This window comes from Pyrenophora tritici-repentis, chromosome 3, assembly GCF_003171515.1.
Source record: "Pyrenophora tritici-repentis strain M4 chromosome 3, whole genome shotgun sequence".
NCBI lineage: Eukaryota > Fungi > Ascomycota > Dothideomycetes > Pleosporales > Pleosporaceae > Pyrenophora > Pyrenophora tritici-repentis.
Genome location: NC_089392.1, coordinates 995,637 through 1,016,027, shown reverse-complemented (window position 1 = coordinate 1,016,027; position 20,391 = coordinate 995,637). Strand labels below are relative to the sequence as shown.

General features: G+C 49.0%; 8 protein-coding genes across 8 annotated transcripts; 5 read left to right on the top strand and 3 right to left on the bottom strand.

Annotated features, from left to right (window-relative positions):
* Nucleotides 1–32: 32 nt before the first annotated feature.
* Nucleotides 33–1,925, bottom strand: PtrM4_077690 (uncharacterized protein; the record flags this gene model as incomplete). Its single annotated transcript, XM_066106279.1, has 1 exon — nt 33–1,925. The coding sequence occupies one exon, from the start codon at nt 1,923–1,925 to the stop codon at nt 33–35; it is 1,893 nt and encodes a 630-aa protein (XP_065963217.1).
* A 2,281-nt stretch (nt 1,926–4,206) lies between these two features.
* PtrM4_077680 (uncharacterized protein) lies at nt 4,207–5,541 on the top strand (the record flags this gene model as incomplete). The annotated part of the gene is made up of 1 exon (XM_066106278.1): nt 4,207–5,541. The coding sequence occupies one exon, from the start codon at nt 4,207–4,209 to the stop codon at nt 5,539–5,541; it is 1,335 nt and encodes a 444-aa protein (XP_065963216.1).
* A 39-nt stretch (nt 5,542–5,580) lies between these two features.
* PtrM4_077670 (uncharacterized protein) lies at nt 5,581–6,885 on the top strand (the record flags this gene model as incomplete). The annotated part of the gene is made up of 1 exon (XM_066106277.1): nt 5,581–6,885. One exon carries the CDS (start codon nt 5,581–5,583, stop codon nt 6,883–6,885), a length of 1,305 nt encoding a protein of 434 aa, XP_065963215.1.
* A 50-nt stretch (nt 6,886–6,935) lies between these two features.
* Nucleotides 6,936–7,340, top strand: PtrM4_077660 (uncharacterized protein; the record flags this gene model as incomplete). The annotated part of the gene is made up of 1 exon (XM_066106276.1): nt 6,936–7,340. One exon carries the CDS (start codon nt 6,936–6,938, stop codon nt 7,338–7,340), a length of 405 nt encoding a protein of 134 aa, XP_065963214.1.
* Nucleotides 7,341–7,394: 54 nt separating this feature from the next.
* Nucleotides 7,395–8,954, top strand: PtrM4_077650 (uncharacterized protein; the record flags this gene model as incomplete). The annotated part of the gene is made up of 1 exon (XM_066106275.1): nt 7,395–8,954. The coding sequence occupies one exon, from the start codon at nt 7,395–7,397 to the stop codon at nt 8,952–8,954; it is 1,560 nt and encodes a 519-aa protein (XP_065963213.1).
* A 1,176-nt stretch (nt 8,955–10,130) lies between these two features.
* PtrM4_077640 (uncharacterized protein) lies at nt 10,131–15,457 on the top strand (the record flags this gene model as incomplete). The annotated part of the gene is made up of 3 exons (XM_066106274.1): nt 10,131–10,311; nt 10,411–11,962; nt 12,037–15,457. The coding sequence occupies 3 exons, from the start codon at nt 10,131–10,133 to the stop codon at nt 15,455–15,457; spliced, it is 5,154 nt and encodes a 1,717-aa protein (XP_065963212.1).
* A 2,254-nt stretch (nt 15,458–17,711) lies between these two features.
* Nucleotides 17,712–18,995, bottom strand: PtrM4_077630 (uncharacterized protein; the record flags this gene model as incomplete). The annotated part of the gene is made up of 4 exons (XM_066106273.1): nt 17,712–18,226; nt 18,278–18,488; nt 18,552–18,836; nt 18,918–18,995. The coding sequence occupies 4 exons, from the start codon at nt 18,993–18,995 to the stop codon at nt 17,712–17,714; spliced, it is 1,089 nt and encodes a 362-aa protein (XP_065963211.1).
* Nucleotides 18,996–19,997: 1,002 nt separating this feature from the next.
* PtrM4_077620 (uncharacterized protein) lies at nt 19,998–20,357 on the bottom strand (the record flags this gene model as incomplete). Its single annotated transcript, XM_066106272.1, has 1 exon — nt 19,998–20,357. The coding sequence occupies one exon, from the start codon at nt 20,355–20,357 to the stop codon at nt 19,998–20,000; it is 360 nt and encodes a 119-aa protein (XP_065963210.1).
* Between the last annotated feature and the right edge of the window lie 34 nt (nt 20,358–20,391).

Below are 20,391 nucleotides of genomic sequence, written 5' to 3'. Positions count from 1 at the left end.
CTGATTGATGCTAAGAAGTAGTATACAGGGGGTTATGGTGTTGTACTCCAGCCTTCTATATCGTACTGTTGTACAATCTCCTCATCTTTGACGTCACTCCACTTATCTTCATCATCACCGTTGTTGTACAAGCCGTCAAAGCCAGCTCGTCTCCACGAACGTACAAGCTGAAGGGCAGCAAGTAACTCGCTGCCAAGAGCTCGCCGGCGCGGCTCAAGTAAATCGCCAAGCTCGCTAAAGAGCCTCTCGCAGTCGCAACTAGATGCTGGTATCGTGAGTATATCAATCGCAAACTGGCTTAAACACGGGTATTTTGAGCGTAATTGAATCCAGTACTTGACTGGGTGGCCATCGCTAAGATACTGTTCGCTTGTCCACTCTGGCTCTTGAGTTCTCCAGCGCTCGTACTCATCGTCGTGGGCAGCCTCTACCTGAGCCTTGTTGCGCCGTACGAGGGCGCCAATCACATCATCTATTCCTCTATGCCTTGGTTTTGCAGTTGTTTGAGATAGAGGACGTGTACGTTGAGGCTTATACGACTGCCAGAGCTGCAGGAAGCCAGCGTTGGCTGATGTTAGCCATTCTGGCTTATCCACCCAGCTGTTCTCGCAGTAGTATTTGTAGTATGGATGGAGGCAGGTAGCAGCGTAGTATGCTGGCGATCGATCGAGCTTGTTGTAGTAATCGTTGGCCTTACTCCAGGCGGCGCGGAGGTTAACAAAGAGGTGATCTTCAGGCGCATCAGGTGGGTTGAAGTCAACTTGCTCGTACGAGCGCGTACGGGCTTCGAGCGCGCCAAGTACGTATTCAAATACAGGAATAGTCTCATATATAGCGCCGTATTTGCCTGCCTTTCCGCGACCCTCAAGCTTCTCCGTAGCAAGCTTAAGCGGCTCTAGGCAGTCCTGATACTCTGTTATCACCGCCCAATCAGCAGCTGTAAGTCCTGTTGATCTCATCCAACTAGGTGCTTCAGGGAGTTTATTGCCACGTTGACAAGCGCGGCGATCTTCAAGGGAGAGTGCGTTAATGTAGTGCTCAGCGTAAGAGTTGTATGCTGCCTGGAGTTGAGTTGCGCGTTTGAAGGCAGCGTAGTAAGAGTTCCAGCGTGTAACAACAGGCTTCACAGGCTCAAGTACGTGGAGGCGCTCTCTAGCTGGCAACTCGGCGTTGGCGGCGGTTTGGAAGCTTCGGAAAATTTCGTGTTGTTGAGGCGTTTTTATATGGTTGATAACGTCGATAAGTACACCTAAGGGCCCTTCTTGACGCCACTCCTGCATGTACACCTCCTCTGTTTGGAGCTGCTCGTCGTTGTTGTTGTTGTACGCCTCTTGATTGCTGCCAAAGATAATTGCCTGGCCAATAAGGTTAAGCGTGTGAGGGCCGCAGCGGAGGCGTCGGTGAGCAGCGTTGAAGTCGTACGCGTGGGCGAGCGAGGAGACTGCAGTATCGTTGTTTGCAGCATTGTCGAGGACGAAGTAGCCGAGTTTATCACTCCCAATACTGTATTCTTGGAGCGTCTTTTTAATTGTATCAGCGATAGCATCACCAGTATGAGAGCCTGCGAGATGTGGGAGGGCGATGGGGAGATCTTGTATCACTCCAGAGGCGTTAGCAAAGTGTGCAACGACTCCAAAGAATCCACGCTTGCCACCCTTTGTCGTCCAACCATCAAAGCTTATGTGGATCTTGCTTGCAGCTTCTGACAGAGCGCAGACAATCTGTGGCTGCATATATTGGAAGAGGCGCATTGCGTAGGTAGCTACACTGCGAGGACTTACCCACAAAGCTGCCTCTGCCTCTGGGTTTGCAAGGCTAATCATCTCGCGAAAGGACGGCCTTGCAAGTAGCTCCATTGGCAAGTTGTTATCAAGAAGGCAGAACACTGCAACTTCACGAAACTGCTGGATGTTGAAGTTGCCCATCGCGTTGGCAGCCTCTTGAGAGACTGCAACACCAGTCTCCAGCGTCTGTCGTAGAGAGAGTTGCTGCCCTGTTCTTCGAGGCTTCAGGCCGTCTTTTGTAAAGCCATGGCCTCGTTTCTGAAGGCCAAGATGAGCTGCAGCTGAGGAGGTGGCCTTTGATACGTCAAAAACTCCACTGCCGCCAGTGTCAATGACCTTGTGGATGTGGCAGTATTTGCATACAAACCACACTCGATTCTGATCGTAGAGCTCAACAACGCGATATCCATGTTGAAAGATCCAACTCTTGACGCGCCGCCCAGTTGTAAGAGGCTTCATGAACCGAGGGAGGCGATCCCAGTTAATGCCGTCAAAGTTATCGCCATTATCAGGCTCTGTATCAACACTAGCCTCTGTTGTTGCTGCTGTACCAGCCTGGCTGCCCTCAGCCGCACCCTCCTCCTCTGTTTGCGACTCGAAAAATTGCGACTCAAACGTTGTGGCCTGGCTTACGGCGGCGCCAAGGGTTTCCTGAGGCGACAGCGATCGCTGAGATAGGACAGAGGGCCTTGATAGGCGCGCCCGTTTGGCGGCGGCGGCGGCGGCAGCAGTATTGGTGGGAACTCGAGAGCGTTTGGCCATCGTGGGCGATACTAAACACTAAAGAAAAATGTCTGTATAGGTAGCTAGGCAACTAGTGTTGTGTGTAAGGGATTATTAGGGAACTGAGTGAGCGAAATCGTTGTTGTATTAAGAACAGCGAAGGACTAGCTATATAGGTGCGGGGTGAAGCCTAGAAGAGGCTAGCCCCTAAGCAGAAGGAGCTAGTCCTATAAGAGGAGAGCTAGCTGGTGAGAAGTGAATGCATAGAGACTGGCTTGCCCGGCCGACAGGGATCACAAGCTAAGCGAGATAGGGGTCCAAGATAACTATCTTCAACACCAAAAACCTTCTCTTAATACGACACTACTCGCCTTACAACTCGTTAATAATAAATCAATCTAACTAATCAAATCAATCAATCTGACCTTCGCAAGTTGATTTGATTAGCTATTTTGAAAAGCTTAGATTGAGTTGATTGAGTTGGTAAAAACTCCAAATGACCAATCAAATCAATCAATCTGACCAATCTGGATTGATTGTTGCGGAGTCTGGTGGAAGTGTGAGGGATCGATCAAGAAAGATTGGATTTGACAAGATACAAGCTATCGAGCTATCTACGTTGTGAGCCCGAACTTATGCTGTGGGCGCCAAGGCGCTAGTCCGATAAGATAAGGATCTTATCGATATGGGGGCCATGGGCCGAGCGAGTCTATGGATCCGTAACACAACTAGCGTGTGCTAATGTTGGATGAACTCGTTCCTTAAGAGGTTAATTTCTTCTCTCTCTTAGTTAGTTTCACTCTTGTTAAGATCCCAATACTTAATGGCCTTCGTCTAAACGTTCTAGTTTATATGCCAGATACACCGGCGCTGTGGTATATTAGTGAATATAGCTGTGAGCGCAGCCTTTAACGCCTTATTATAGTCGGTAATAAAGCACTTTAGTACTACCTCTAGGTACTCAAAGAGATCTCGGAGCATCTTGTGAAGGTCGTCCGAAGATGATCTTGGGTTGGTTCTCGGGGATGGAGTGATGCGATGGACACGAGGTTGTATAGCACGATTGGTAGATCGATGTAATATACGGGGAGTTGAGAATCAAGTACTAATCCTTAGATTTCGAAGTTGAACACAATGAACCGTAAGGGCTCATTGCCTACTGTTATATAATAAGCGTGCCCTCCATTGTGGCCTTTCCCTCCATGGAGGTCGCACCCTCCGTGGAGGTCATGCCCTCCATGGCGGTCATGCCAAGGTTGGAGGGCAGGTCACGTGACTGCGCGGCACAAGCTTACCCGCTGTGCCCCGCCTTCAACGTTGTCCTGCCGTTGTTGCTTGTCCTTCTCCTTGCAATCGTAACACATCTTAACAACCTCTCGATAGGTGTCTCTAGTCTTATTTAGTACAAAAGCATATGCAATATCAAATGTAGTATCCCTTAAAGTGATGCTAACAAAGTGGACAAGAGGCATATTTGTAAAGGCACTAGTTGTCAGATAGCAGGGTTACTCGACGTTGGCAGCAACCAATCAGCGTAGAGAGGGTCAGTGCGCCCCTCAAGAGGGCCACAAGCGCGGACACACGATAGACAGAACACAATACACACAATCATCAACATCCATCACTTTTGTGCAATATCTCATTATATCTGACAATTAAGAGTCTCACTGCCTCAATAACGAGCGATAAAACCACGAAAATGGCAACAATCCAGACCCAACGGGACGCGACGGTCATCCTCACCGACTCAAGCAACTGGATCCCTTGGTACCGCCAACTTAAGCTGAAATGCCAGTCGCAAGGCATTTGGCCACTGTTGGACCCCGAAGGAGTGCGACTCCAGCGCATCCAACCGGAGGCTCCGCTACCCCCAGACATTTCGCAGTATGAACCGTCAAGTAGCCCCTCAGCTGCCTCATCGCATACCACCCGAAACGCTAGAGGCAACACGCGAGGATCAGCACAAGACACTACAGAAATGTCGACAACAACCTCACGAATCCCCACTATACCAACGCGAGTGTCAGAACTCTCAGAGAAAGGACAAGAAGCGTATAAGGAGGATCGCGACGACTACAAGCTGCGCCTTGAGTCATACAAAATACGGGAGAGGGACTATCAAGAAGAAAGCAACAAAATCTCAAAGATGGTCGAACACATCCTTACAACCGTAACACCCCATTTACAACTTAGCTGCTGCGCCGAGAACGGCACGCCGCGCGACTGGATAACCGCCCTCCAAGACACAGTTGGAGTGGATGAAGACGAGGAGAGAGCGCGAGCACGAGAGAGATACCAAGCCGCACTCAAGCCAATGCGTTCAACCACAAACTGGGAGACGTGGCTAAATGAATACGATCAGGCTGCAACTCGAGCTGAAACCCTTGAGGTGGCCGAGGTTATGCAAACACAAGCCGTAATAGACGACTTCCTAGGCTCCGTATCTAAAATGGCATCAACCTGGACCGCAGGGTTCCAAGGGCCAGGGTACGATAAGAAAGCCATGAATAGGAAAAGGATGATGAAACTCTTCCGTGAATATATGAGTCTTCAATATCCATCAAGAGGGAAGCCAAAGAGCGCCTTCGCGGTAGAAGACTCATACGCGGCGAGCGGTGAACCCGACTCGGACACACTGAGGGACGCCTCTAGTGTGGAATTAAGAGCGCCATCCAACCAAGGCCGGGGAAACCCTAGGCAATCAAACAAACGCAAGATGGATGGTCAAAGTACCAGAACCAAGCAGATCCCGGAGAGGAATTCAGCGAAAGCTGGAGACATATGTCCTGCCTGTGAACAGCGTCATGAGATATCTGACTGCTACTATGTGAACAAAGCCAAGGCACCTGAATGGTTCAAGCCAAATCGAGGCATCGCAAGATTAGTACAGTACAAACTTGAAAATGACACCAACTTACAGAGAACGATGCAGGAAATGTCCCCAGAGACTAAACGACCTCGATTCTCGACAACGTCACGATCGATTACACCTCATATCAAGACATCACAAACACCGGACGCAGTCATTGAATGACTAGATGGACGCGAAATCTCAAGAATTGATGAGGGCACGATGAAAGCGGCATTCAGCGCAAGCCAACAAGGATATCCATTAAAGGATGCCTTCATCCTGGATTCCGGCTCGACTACGCACATCTGCAACGACCTCTCAAGAATTGAAGACGTACGCCCGTCGACGCCAGGGGACTACATCTGGGCCGGCAGCTCCAAAGTCTGGATACGAGGATACGGAGCTGTCACATTGACAACAGAGGGATCTCAGGACAAACAAGCCTTGCACATTGTCAACGTTGCGTGGTGTCCAGACTTCCTCTGCAGCCTAGTATCATTCAGGCTACTCCGACGACAAGGAATATGGTGGGACAATCGGGAAGATCCAACAAGCCTGCGACGATGGGATAGAACAATCATTGCTATCCTATCGGAACGCCATGGGCAATGGACTATCGAAGACACCACTCTATTCGACTCAGCCTTCCATGTGCGTATGAATCGAACCAAGCGATCACCACAAAGGGCGACAGCTATGCTATGGCATAAACGACTAGGACATCCAGGGCCATCCGCTATTGAACACCTCATACAGCAATCTGAGGGGGTGAGGATCAAAGGAATCACCACAGTACAATGTGACGCTTGCGGCAGATCAAAGTCGAAGCGCCAAATAAGAAGGGCGCTAAGACTAAATAACGAAGGTCCTGGAGAAAGAATTGCAATCGACTTCCATGAGTACGAGGCGGACAGCTTCACTAAGGAAAAGAGTCAGATGCTAATAACTTGCCGAAACTCCCGATACGTTTGGGATTTCTACTTCAAAGACAATAGGCCAGCACGCTCTATTATTCGCCTATTAGCCCTCTTTATCCAATTTATGAAGAAACAGTTCAACATTACGGTCAAGGTCATTGAAACAGACAACGAGATCGTCACAGTTAAGCAAGAAGTCGAGAAATGGTGCACGTCCCTATCAATCAGACTCGAGCCTTCCGCTCCAGACACACAAGCGCAGAACGGAGGAGCCGAACGCTCAGGGGGTGTGATAAAAGAAAAGGCACGCGCAATTCGACTAGATGCGAATCTTCCATGGGAACTCTGGCCAGAGATAACCAGAGCGGCGGTATACCTATACAATCGAACGCCAAATTATCCAAACAAGTGGAAATCGCCTTACGAAATATTCTTCACGCGCGCAGCTGCCACAAATGGCATAGTCACCGGACCCCGAAGACCAAACCAAGCTCATCTGAGAGCATATGGGTGCAAAGCCTTTGCAATGACAGACGATACCCACCGAGGAAAGTCAAGGCTGCAACGGCTGGACCCAAAAGCCTGGATTGGGTATCTTGTGGGATATTAGTCAACAAACATCTACCGCATCTGGATCCCATCCATGGCAAAGACAATCTTATGCACAACACCCTAGAGGAAATCGCAACTTGGGTAAGAACAGTCGAACTCCTAGGTACTCAGAGCCAACAACCAGAAACCGAGACGTTCTACGAGGACGATACGACGCAGGAAGAGAGCCCGCGCACTCAGAAAACCAGATACCACCAAGGAAGGAAGGTGGTAGAGGCATATCTAACCCCGCCACCAACTCCTCCACCTGTGGCCTTGCTAGTTCAAGGAGAGGTGAACAACGAGGATATGACGAACATGTCCAACCAATCAACATTAATGACTAATCCATGGGCAGCCGCATTCATGGCCGGCACCGAATCAGGACACATTGGTCAACACGAAGGAAAGCCAATCGACAAGGCTCAGGTGAAGAGACTGCTATCCAAGGGAATCAAGCCCCATCGCAACTAGCTACCGCCACTCCCAACAGCATACTCAAAGCTGGAAGACCATCCACTATACGAAATGTTCAAGGAAGCAGAAAAGACACACCTTCAGAGTCACCAACAAATGAAGTCATGGACTGAGGTCCAAGCATCACCAGTCAAACGAGCAGGGCACCAGATCCTAGACTGTATGTGGGTATACACCTACAAACTCGACAAGCATCACCGCCTCATCAAATGTAAGGCAAGATTGGTGGTAAGAGGAGACCAACAACGCAACATCACCTCCCAAGACACATACGCAGCAACATTGGCAGGACGCTCATTCAGAATGCTCATGGCAATCGCCGCCAAATACGATCTTGAGCTAAAGCAATACGACGTCACTAATGCTTTTGTGCATGCTGCAATCGACAGAGAAATATACATGAGGATGCCAAAAGGGTATCAGAAGCCTGGCACTCTACTCAAAGTGCGAAAGGCACTGTATGGGCTCCGGATCTCACCATTACTGTGGCAGAAAGAATTCACTGCAACTCTTGCTTCGATAGGGTTTCAACAAATACCACAGGAGCCATGCTGCATGATCAAAGACGGAGTTATCATCTTCTTCTATGTGGACGACATCATCGTTGCGTACCATTCAAAGCAAGAATCAGAGGCCATGAAGGCCATCAACCGGATCCAAGAAAAATACGCTTGTACGGGAGGAGATAACTTACAGTGGTTTCTCGGCGTAGAGGTCATGCGCAATCGCAAGCAGAAGACCATACAGCTATCTCAAGCCGCATACGCAGACAAAATCAGCCAACTAGCAAGCCGACAAGACATCAGACATGACACGCCGATGTCAGGCATGGAACTCAGACCCAGGAGTGACCTAGCAGAGCCGTCCGAGATCAACCGCTACCAGCGCAAGATTGGCTCGCTTCTATTCGCTGCAGTCACAACAAGACCCGACATAGCCTTTGCAACATCACGACTTGCTCGCTTCCTAGTCAATCCAAGTACAGAACACCAGGACGCTGCAGACCGTGTGCTCCTGTACCTCAAGAAAACAGAATCCCTAGCCCTCGAACTCGGTAGAGGCGATGGCCTTGAGGTAGCAAGTGACGCATCGTTTGCAGACAACACACTAGACAGGAAAAGCTCGCAGGGATACGCAATTAAGCTGTTCGGAGGACTCATCGCTTGGAGAGCAAGTAAGCAAGATACTGTGACAACATCAACAACAGAAGCAGAGCTGCTTGCCCTATCACAAGTTGCTAAGGAGGCAATCTTTACGTCGCGGTTGTTGAAGGAGCTTCAGGTAAACCTAAGCAATCCAATTATCACAATCAAGTGCGACAATACCCAGACAATCCGTCTAGTAAATGAAGACGTTGCCAAATTGCAAACAAAGCTTCGGCACGTTGACATACACAATCATTGGCTACGACAAGAAGTTACCCGAAAGACGATCAAGGTAGAGTATGTTCCGTCTGACAACATGATCGCAGACGGATTCACCAAGTCACTGCCAGCCAATAAATGGGCCAGTTTCCTTGATCAGTTGGGACTTGTTAAACGCAAAGAATCCCCGTTGAAAGAAGCTGAGCTTGAGAAGTTGCAGGAGCATCTGGAAGGCCTCTATATGTAGGATCGATTAACCAGTTTACGCAGCTTGCAATCAGGGCTTCCAAGCTGAGGGGGTGTGTCAGATAGCAGGGTTACTCGACGTTGGCAGCAACCAATCAGCGTAGAGAGGGTCAGTGCGCCCCTCAAGAGGGCCACAAGCGCGGACACACGATAGACAGAACACAATACACACAATCATCAACATCCATCACTTTTGTGCAATATCTCATTATATCTGACACTAGTACACTGCAATAGTTAGGATGCCTCTAATAAGTGAGATTGTGTGTACAGATCTATATACAAGTACGAGGGGAACTTTATTATTCCTCGCACGGGCCAACTGCCAGCGTGGCACGTGATTGTATGGCACGTGATCGCGTGAGGGATCGTAGGTTTGATCCATCACATATTAAACTTGTTAGTCTTGTAAGTTGCATCGATTTAGACGACGTCTAGGTTGCATTTAATAATGTCGAAGGCCAATAGGTGTAAAAAGAACACTATATTAGCGTTGTTATACTCGTCTTTCGTGACAACCTAATAAAACTTAGTGCCTTTGTTGCCGCTGCTATCTATAGAATAGCCTTCAAGAAACTCTATAAGTGCTTGAATACGAGTCCTGCCACTAAGTTCTGCACGCCGATACTTGGCCAGCTCATTGGCGATATCATGATGCCGCACATTGTCGCCAGTGCCGAGCATATTGCGCAGGATCTTCTGTGCTGAATCACGGTTGTTTCATAGCGTTCTGGATACGAAGGAGTGCGAAGGTATCCCGCTTTCTAAACTGAGGCAGCGCAATGTTACGATTGCAAGGAGAAGGACAAGCAACAACGGCAGGACAACGTTGAAGGCGGGGCACAGCGGGTAAGCTTGTGCCGCGCAGTCACGTGACCTGCCCTCCAACCTTGGCATGACCGCCATGGAGGGCATGACCTCCACGGAGGGTGCGACCTCCATGGAGGGAAAGGCCACAATGGAGGGCACGCTTATTATATAACAGTAGGCAATGAGCCCTTACGGTTCATTGTGTTCAACTTCGAAATCTAAGGATTAGTACTTGATTCTCAACTCCCCGTATATTACATCGATCTACCAATCGTGCTATACAACCTCGTGTCCATCGCATCACTCCATCCCGAGAACCAACCCAAGATCATCTTCGGACGACCTTCACACTTTGAACACCCTCAAGATGAGTGACACCCCGATGAACACACCTAACGAAACTTCGTCAAGCCGCACCAAGGTGGCCAGACCCGATCTATTTCACGGCGATCGACACAAGCTCGAAGACTGGATTCTCCAGTTCGATCTCTTCTTCAGGTTTGAAGATGAGAAGGTCGACCCTACTGATCGTGGACTGCTCATGGCAAGTTACATGCGAGGAACTGCCGCCACCTGGATCAAGCCTTACCTCAACAAATACATGGACGACAACGATGACGACGACGATATTGAACGAATGTTTGAAGACCACCCAACCTTCAAAGACAAGCTTAGACAGCAATTCGGAGTCATCAACGAAGAATCCAAGGCAGATCGTGCAATCCAACAGCTCAAACAAACCCAATCAGTCGCCGACTACGCCAGTGTCTTCCAGGGACACGCCCTGAAGACCGACTGGGACGACAAGGCATTAAGGGTTATGTACAGACAAGGACTCAAGGAAAGAGTCAAAGAAGAGCTTATGCGAAGCGGCGTCGCAATCAACAACCTACAGGATCTCATCCGAGAATCAATTCGTATCGACAACGCACTCTACGAATTGCAGCAGGAAATCCGACCGGTTAGAGCCAACCAGTCAGTGCAACGCACAAAGGGACGATTCTTCAAGAAGAAACCAGGATATCGGACGACACCCGGAGGTGTTGTACCCTCCGCCGGTAACAACTGGCATGACCCTGATGCAATGCAACTGGACAACATCAACAAAGGCAAGAGTTTCGGAAGGAATGACAAGAAGAAGCCATATAACAAGAAGGAGATCACTTGTTATAATTGTGACAAGAAAGGTCACATGGCTAGGGACTGCCACAGCAAGAACAAAGTGGTTAGACAACTCAACGTTATCCACAAAGCAGTACCCACTGAGCGACACGAGACATGGAATGTCATATCCAAACCAACCATCGAAATCAACACGCAGGAAAGCGTTTTGGGATTGGATAACCTCACACTCGTGGAATCAGACTCAGAAGAAGAGCCCACTTCGGAGTACGATATGCTCGAAGATGAGTCCAAGAACTTAGAGGCTACGGAAATCGACCAGACCAAATTCGGCAAGATGGCCACATTCGAAGAAGTCAACAGGCCATCCACACCTTATGTACAGGAAGAAGAGTTCTACAAGCTCGCAGGACAGATCAACCAGCTACTACGACACCTCAACAAGGCTGATATCGAGTACGCCTACGAGGAACCTAGCATCATGGCTGCTATGCGACAGGACTTCTACCGATTGTCACTAGAAGTACAACGAAACAAGGAAAACGTTTCAACCGAAATATTGGAGTTCCTACCAACAACATGGGAACTAAGCTGGATCGAAGACGCAATCCGATCATGGGAAGAACCAACGTTGCCAATCTCGGAAGAAGAGAAGCAAGAGATCTACGACGAACTCTGCCAGACCAGGAACGATTGGAAGACCTTCCAACACGGCCACAAGAGAAAGGCCAAGGACATCAGTAGATCAAAGGAATACGACTACTGGATGGACCCTAGGAACCCAGAACATGAGAAGTTATCATGGGTCACATGCATTCACGACCATTGCAGAGTACACTACTCGGATAAGTCCGGATCAGGATGGTTCCCAGAAGAAACCAAACGATCGTACCGCTGCAAGTGGCAATTCTTCGACTGCAAAAACGACCTATGCCCAATACACCTATGGGACAAAAGGGAAAAAACATACTTCCCAGGTCACGACAACCCCGAAGAAATTGATCAGATGCAAACAGTATGGCTAAAAGAATACGATGAAGGAGACGCTTGGGAATGTCAACAACCCAACTGGCAAACGTGCCTTAGCAAAGAATGCGACCTTCATGCGATAGCCAAAGGATTCCATGGATTTGGAAATCAGGCTTTTTTAGACCAGCGCCCGGCCTAGAACGGCCCGGCAAGGAGATTAACTCAGTAAACTCCTTAGACCTCATCAAGCTCCAGGTGAAGCTTGAAGGGAGGTGGATGAAGGCATTAGTAGATTCGGGATCACAAGCCAACTACGTTTCAGCGCACGCAGCGTCTTCAGCCGGACTGAAGCCACTACGGAAACAAGAAGCTTACCCACTACATGTGGCCAACGGAGAGCCAATGCCAGGTGAACAAGAGATCACCCATGAGGTCAGACAAGTGACGCTCAACATCCAAGGACACCAAGAGAAGATAGACCTAGATGTCTTCGGACTAGCTACCCACGACATCATATTAGGACTTCCCTGGTTACGAGAACACAACCCACGGATCGACTGGAAGTCGAAGACGTTCTCATTTGAGTGCTGTGGAACGGACGCAACCACAAGCCAGCCTACGCATTGTCAGAGTACGATGGTAGATGAGAGGAAACTGAATAACATCGCAAAGAAAAAGCGAGCCTCGACAAAGGACGGCCTTAAGAAACAAGGGTCCGACTCAGCAGACGCCGGAACGGAGCCACCGGGTCGACAGACTAGAGTTTTGGAGAAACGCGCAACTCCTGAGATTCCCGAAGAATACAAAGAATTCGAACATCTATTCCGGGAAGTGGCAGATGAACAAGCATTGCCAAAGCACCAACCCTGGGACCACAAGATTGTCCTACAGGAAGGAAAGAAACCGACTTTCGGCCCAATATACGGACTATCGGAAAAAGAATTGAGCACGTTACGCGACTACATCAAGACAAGTCTAGCAAAAAAATATATCCGACCATCGCAGTCACCAGCAGGATATCCAATCATGTTTGTCCCGAAGAAAGACGGAAAACTACGACTATGTGTAGACTATCGCAAGCTCAACGACATCACAATCAAGAATCGATACCCCTTACCGAACATTACAGAACTACGGGATCGATTATCTCGCGCAAAGATCTTTACAGCATTAGATCTTCGAGATGGATACCACCTGATTCGCATAGCGAAAGGTGAGGAGTGGAAAACGGCGTTCCGATCAAGATACGGACACTACGAATACACAGTTATGCCGTTTGGGCTCACGAATGCCCCAGCCACATTTCAGGAACTCATCAACAACGTGTTGAGAGCACATCTAGACATCTTTGTCATAGCTTACCTAGACGACATTCTCGTCTACTCCGAGACTTTAGAGGACCATGTTGAACATGTCAAGACGGTACTAAGGGCCCTTGAGCAGTTCAACCTCCGACTCAAACCAGAGAAGTGTGAATTTCACAAGACTAAGGTCAACTTCTTAGGCTATGTAGTAGGAGCGGACGGAGTACAAATGAGCGAAGAAAAGATTCAGGTTATCAAGGATTGGCCAACACCGACAACAGTTGTACAGATACAGTCCTTCTTAGGATTCTTGAACTTCAACCGACAGTTCATCAAGGACTTCTCAGACATCGCCATCCCTTTGACAAAACTCACAAGAAAGGACGTACCCTTTAAATGGAGCAAGGAAGCAGAGAACGCATTCCAAACGCTTAAGAAAGCAAGCATAGAACCACCATGCTTTCGAATATTCCAAGCAGGACACCCATTACGCTTTGAGACCGACGCATCGGATCTCGCGCTAGGCGGATGCGCAAGTCAATTGCACGAAGGCAAATGGCACCCCATCGCCTACTACTCTCGCAAATTCTCAGGACCAGAAGAACGATACGACGTTCACGACAAGGAGCTACTAGCTATTGTCGCATGCTTACAACACTGGAGAGTATACGCAGAAAGCTGCTCGGAACTTACGATATACACAGATCACAAAAATCTAGTGAACTTTACGACCACCAAAGTACTCAACCGCAGACAAGTAAGATGGTCAGAACTACTCGGACAATACAAGTTCAAGATTGTGTATACACCAGGAAAAGAGAACGGCAGAGCAGACGCTCTCAGCCGAAGACCAGATATCGCAGGCACCAAGGAAGTCATCGACACCGCGATACTCAAGGTTAACAAGGACGGATCGCTAGAACCAACAAAAACGCTGAACGCCATCCTCCACATCGGAAACAATGTACCGGAAGAATTGCAAGAGGCAATTATTCAACAACACCACGACGACCCTGTACACGGTCACCCGGGCATTACCAGAACAATGGAACTCATCAGACGCAACTACGAGTTCCCAGGAATGAAGGAAAAGGTTACCTCATTCATCACAAAATGTGCAGACTGTCAGAAGAACAAACACGACACGCATGCACCTTACGGTGAGATGCAAGCACTAGAACTACCCACGGAACCTTGGGCAGACATCTCTATGGACTTTGTCACAGGTCTACCAGTCTCAAGAGACCCAGCGACAAACACAGGATACAACGCAATACTCGTTGTAATCGATCGATTCACCAAGCAAGCAGAGTACATCCCGTTCAGAAACGATTTCACGGCAGTACATCTGGCTCACATCATCAACGATCGAATCATCAGACATCACGGCATACCAAAGTCAATCATAAGCGACAGAGACAAGCTCTTCACTTCAAACTTTTGGACGACACTTTTGGCCGCAATTGGTACAAAACGCAAGCTATCAACAGCGTTTCATCCGCAGACGGACGGACAGACAGAAAGAACGAACAGAACCATGAAAGCATATCTCAGGATATACGTCAACCATCAGCAAACCAACTGGGTTTCGCTTCTGCCAATGGCACAAATGGCATACAATAACAAGCTTTCAGAGTCTACGGGACAGACTCCGTTCTATGCAAACCACGGGAGACACCCAAATCTCTTTACACGCACACTTCCAAGTCAGAAAACGGAAGCAGCTATCGCCACAGCCGAGGAGCTGAAGGCAGTACATGAGTTGCTACAGAACAAACTCGAGACAGCACAACGTCAAAGCATTTCATATGTCAACAAGAAACGAAAAATGGCACCTCAGCTAAAGAGGGGGGATAAAGTTTATCTACGCACAAAGAATCTTCGCACGAAGCGACCAAGCAAAGGACTCGACAACGTCAAAGTCGGACCATTTTTGATTCTTAACCGGAAAGGGCCAGTTACATACACACTTGACCTTCCACCAGACGCTAGAATACATCCTAGGTTCCACGTAAGCCTCTTGGAACCAGCACACCCAGACACGCCATTACAGAAAACCTTCCACTACGAAACGGAAGAAGAAAACGAATTTGAAGTCGAGAACATTGTCACACATCGAGTTGTGGACAACGGCATGGAATACCTAGTCAAATGGTTAGGATACCCAGACAGCGAAAATACATGGGAACCAGATACCAATCTCACAAACTGTCGGCAACTCCTGGCGCAATACCAGAAGAACCAGCCGAGGAAAACGGATCGAGATCAGAGGCAGAGGCCTCAAGGAAGAAGTCATTAAGAATTTGATCAAGCGAAGGATCAAGAAGGTTGTTGGCCTGTGACCAGCCCGGATCAGCGGTAGAACCGATAGAAGAAGACGCGGCGACAGTACTGCCACTTTCCGACGACTGAGCCCGCTCCGAGGCATCCAACAATTTTCGATCGCGACGAGCAAACGCCAGCTCACGATTTCTTATCTCAGCCAGCTCACGACGAGCCCGGGCAACCTCTTCTTCCAAACGTAGCAACGCGAGCTCCTTATCGCGCTTTTCTTGTTCCACCTTTTCCCACTCCTCTTCAGGAACAAACAACTCACAGTCGCATCGCGCTGAGATGCAACCCGCACAACGACCAGACACCGTATCCACAAAACACCGCAGGTTATTCTTTTCGCAACGCTCACAGCGAAACGGCATTTCTCGTCCAGAAAGCTCGACACGACGGAGGCGTTCGTAACGCTCTTCGGTGGTTGTCTTCTTGCGAGACGCACGGGTCCTCGGTTCTTTAGGCATGGTCAGGGAGGCTGTAAGGATTCAGAAAACAAGACGACCCACCACGAGTATTTATACACAGGACCTCTTATGCGACCCCACGGCACGGATAATCTACGTATCAGGGACGATACGCTGGAAGGGGGAGGTAGTGTTACGATTGCAAGGAGAAGGACAAGCAACAACGGCAGGACAACGTTGAAGGCGGGGCACAGCGGGTAAGCTTGTGCCGCGCAGTCACGTGACCTGCCCTCCAACCTTGGCATGACCGCCATGGAGGGCATGACCTCCACGGAGGGTGCGACCTCCATGGAGGGAAAGGCCACAATGGAGGGCACGCTTATTATATAACAGTAGGCAATGAGCCCTTACGGTTCATTGTGTTCAACTTCGAAATCTAAGGATTAGTACTTGATTCTCAACTCCCCGTATATTACATCGATCTACCAATCGTGCTATACAACCTCGTGTCCATCGCATCACTCCATCCCCGAGAACCAACCCAAGATCATCTTCGGACGACCTTCACACGCAAGTACACCAGCAGGAGCGTGGTTATGCCGCGGATCTTGCTCTTCAAAGAGCTATCTAACACCTCCATCTTCTGTATATTCCTTCTCTTTATCTTGTACTAAGCGTATACGTGCTCGCCATAGGCAATCGCACATCCTGGTAGAGTGTTTCCGGTTTGAATTACTAGCTTCTGGCTTGTACTTTCTACTCAAAGCGCAGCGCAAGACCGCCGCTCTAATAGTCTTAACTAGCGTCAGCTTTGAAGGCTTCGTATATAGTGGCTTGTCGATCGTTATAGCAAATCTAGAGTCTTTTAGAAGGCGGTTCGCTTCGACTACAGCCGCAGTATAGGTAAGAATCGCTAGGAAAGCTAGGAGATTGTACCTGTGTGGTATCTAAAGCGGGTTATCGCGATGTGGATCCTATTTGGTAGGCCAGTTATCGTGGAGGCCGTCGAACGCGACTATATCGGCCATGTTTAGTGTTGTGGAAGGGTTAGTGGGGTCAAAACACTTGTTGGTGGGTAGAAATATTTGGCGATACCGTGGGGCGGTTGCTAGACCCTGAATGGACCCTAGTCTTAGCACCTCCGCGGCGGCCAACATTAAAAAGCGACATCCTGTCAGATTGAGGCGAGGTTTTGCTCCATGATCGAGCCGATGGTGGTTGGGGAAGGACATGAGACCCCCAAACCAGGGCTAGCGCCGGGACTTAGCACTGCCAAGCCCGAGGCGAGGCCACCTCCCACAGACAGAGCCGTAGACAGAGACGGAGAATACACACTTGATCCCATCCATAAAAATCTGACACATCCTCGATAGAGCCCCCTAGGAAAACACCGGAAAAAGCGGAAAAAGCAGCTAGTATCGTCTTAACAAATGCTTAATAAGTTTGTCGCTTAAGGCTCGCGTACGTTATAGGTCCCAGAGGCTCCCAGCGTTATTCTAAGAAATAATTGCCTAATTAGGTAATACGTTTTAGAGGTGTCGATTGACGTGGATGTTTTGGAGGGGTTTTTTGGCCGCGTAGGTGCTCACAGGGGCCTCTCTCGTCTCAACTCGCTTCATCTGGTATTTGGGGTCGGCCGAATATTATTTGGGGTCGGCCGAAAATGTTTTGCCTTAGTTATTCTATCGCTTAACGTATCTAACGGGTTGGCGGGCCACACGGGTTGGCGGGACACTTTTGCCAAGCCCTCACCAAAACCACCCTCATTCTGGCGCAAAACAGCCCACTTTAGCCCTATATAGTATAATACAATATAAGATATCATTTAGAGTCTACTTCTGCTGCTTGCTTACACGTACGCGCGTTATGCCCAGTCTGATTGCACCGTCCACACCGCCTTTGAGATGGTTCACCTGCTTCAGCGCGCACTCGCGTCTTTAGCTTCTTCCCATCACTACGCGCCCCAAACTCCTGTAGAGCAGTTAGACGAGCCCCATCCTCAACTATCAAGGTCCCCTCTGCCTGAACCTGCTTCCTTTTATGCGATCTACGCCGCGTAGCAGCCTCATTTGCCGCTCGAAGCTCTGCGATCTCCTTTTGCGCCAACACTAGCTTATACGCGATAATTGCTGCTCCCTTTGAGACCTTCTCAAAGGCCTCCACCATAGACGTTGGTGAGCTATCTACATGCCTCTGAATCCTTGCCTTCACAAGCGTCGGTTGCGACCCTAGTTCAAGAGTATTGCTTGGGGTTTGCGACTGCCAGGGCTCGTTGTTGATAGGCAGTGGTGGTGATGGAGTACGCAGCCGGACGTCAAGGGCTGTTATAATCCGTTCTGGGTTAAAAGGGACTAATCCAGCGCCTCGAAACCCTCCTTAGATATTACTAGAAGTAATTGCAGCATTATAGGCGCGTATAAAGCATGGTAGGAACTCAAGTTTCGTGATGTGAGTGATCCGGTTGCGCATAAGATCTTCGGCTTGGCGCCCATACGCCTTCTTCAAAGGAGCAAAACAACCCACATCAAGAGGCTGCAGGAGGTGCGATGAGTGCGGAGGCATACAGATAGTAATAATCTTGTTCTCCTTGCAGTATTGCTGAAATTTGAGTGAGTTATGGCTCTCATGGCCGTCAATTGCGAGTAGTCAGTGGCTGCCAACTGCTCTCTTCTTTGTATGCTCATCAAAGTGCTTCAACCACTGCAGGCCAAGCTCATTTGTAGTCCAGCCGTTCTCAGAGACTACAATAACCCAATTATAAGGTAGGCTATCCTCCTTGTACCAGGCAGAGAGGTGGTAGTGGCCTTTGAAGATGATGAAGGGTGGAATAGGCCACCCTGTCGCGTTGATGCCCTGGATAACTGTTGTCCACTCTCTGTTGCCTTGCTGCACTGACTTTGGCCGTCCTCGTCTCTCTAAAGCTGTAACGACCGCCCCAGTTGATATCTAGCCTATTATAAAGACTGCCTTATCAAAGTTGTACGTGTCTTCATCCTAGATGCCGTACTTAGCTTTAATATTAGCTACTAGGCTAAACCAGCCCCGGATAACCTTCGGATCCTCGCAGAGCGCTCTCTTATAATCGTACTTGCGATTGAACTTCATTGTGAACTCAGGGCGGCGCTTAACCCACATACTGGGCTAGTTTAAGCCAACCTGGCCTAGATTGCGCTCTGCGCGTAAGGAATTGGCCATATCAGCTACAGCTGCGAGCCGAGGGGGAAATCCGCGCGTAATAAGCTCAAGTATATACTCAACAGCTACGCTCTCCTCAGTCTTTGTCAGATTCAACGATTTAGGCCAGCAATCTGCTTGTGAAGGTCGTCCAGCGCGTCGATAGCTTAGTGTTGTTCGAGAGACGTTATAGATAGCTGCAGCGCGTCGCAAGGAGAGTGTCGCATCTTCTTTAAGAGCTTGAAGGGCAGTCTGTATCTGACGTTCATTAGAAGGTCCTATCTGGTGTTGTTGAGGCATCGTGTACATAGGTAGAGTTGGTGGGGGCTTGGCAAAAGTGTCCCGCCAACCCGTGTGGCCCGCCAACCCGTTAGATACGTTATATAGAATTGGATTGTCATTCCCAAATACCTACTATCCCCATTGTGTCGCCAGACAAGCCAACGCGGGCACAACAACGTTAGTCTCACCTGCCTTAGTGCGGACCAGGATTACAGAGCAGTACGGAGGTGACTTTCAAAAGTTCTTGCTGACAGGGGGGTCTATATTACTGCCGTAGTACCACCGAAGCTTGGACTGTTCGGTCGCGCCGCCCCTCCTTGTATTCGTTGCCGCCTTCAAGTCTAATAATCTCCTTTACATGAAACTGTATACGCTCTATCCAAGCCTAGATTTGGTGTTGAGGTATGTTGGGTAGAGTGAACAGTGCGCATGTGCGGAGAATTGAAGGATTGAACTGAGGTTCTATTGTAGAAGCTATGGAAAGTTTATGTAGGTGAGTGACCATAGACAGCGCTAGTCTTAGATAGGCATCGCGCCTTTACCATACGTGAGTTGCGACTCCAGAAGCAGAACAGGATAGACCCCAAACCGTGACACACTCCCCAGCTGACATAGACGCTCCTGCAGAGAGTTGATGACAGCTGAATAGAGTTAGTGTACGTAGATACCATCGAGATCATCTTGATCAGCTTGACGTAGTCCCCTCAGGCGCTCAGTGATATCCACGAGGCCAAGTTGGCGGATAAACTCCACAAATTTCTGCTTTGGTAGTACCTTCGTGAGTCCATCAGCAAGAATGTGATCAGTAGGTACCCATTTAACGTTGATACGTGAGGCGGTGACCTCCTGTCGGATCCAGAGCTGGTGGATGTCGACATGCTTGATCTTTGTATGAAGCTTATCGTGCTCCTTCGTGACAATACCAACAGTCTGCTGGTTGTCGCACCAGATGGTAGGCGTGCAGTTGAGCGTAAGGTTAATACCAACGAAGAATCGCATCCACTCTTCCATCTGCGAGGCTGCGAGGGAAAGCAGACTTGTCAAC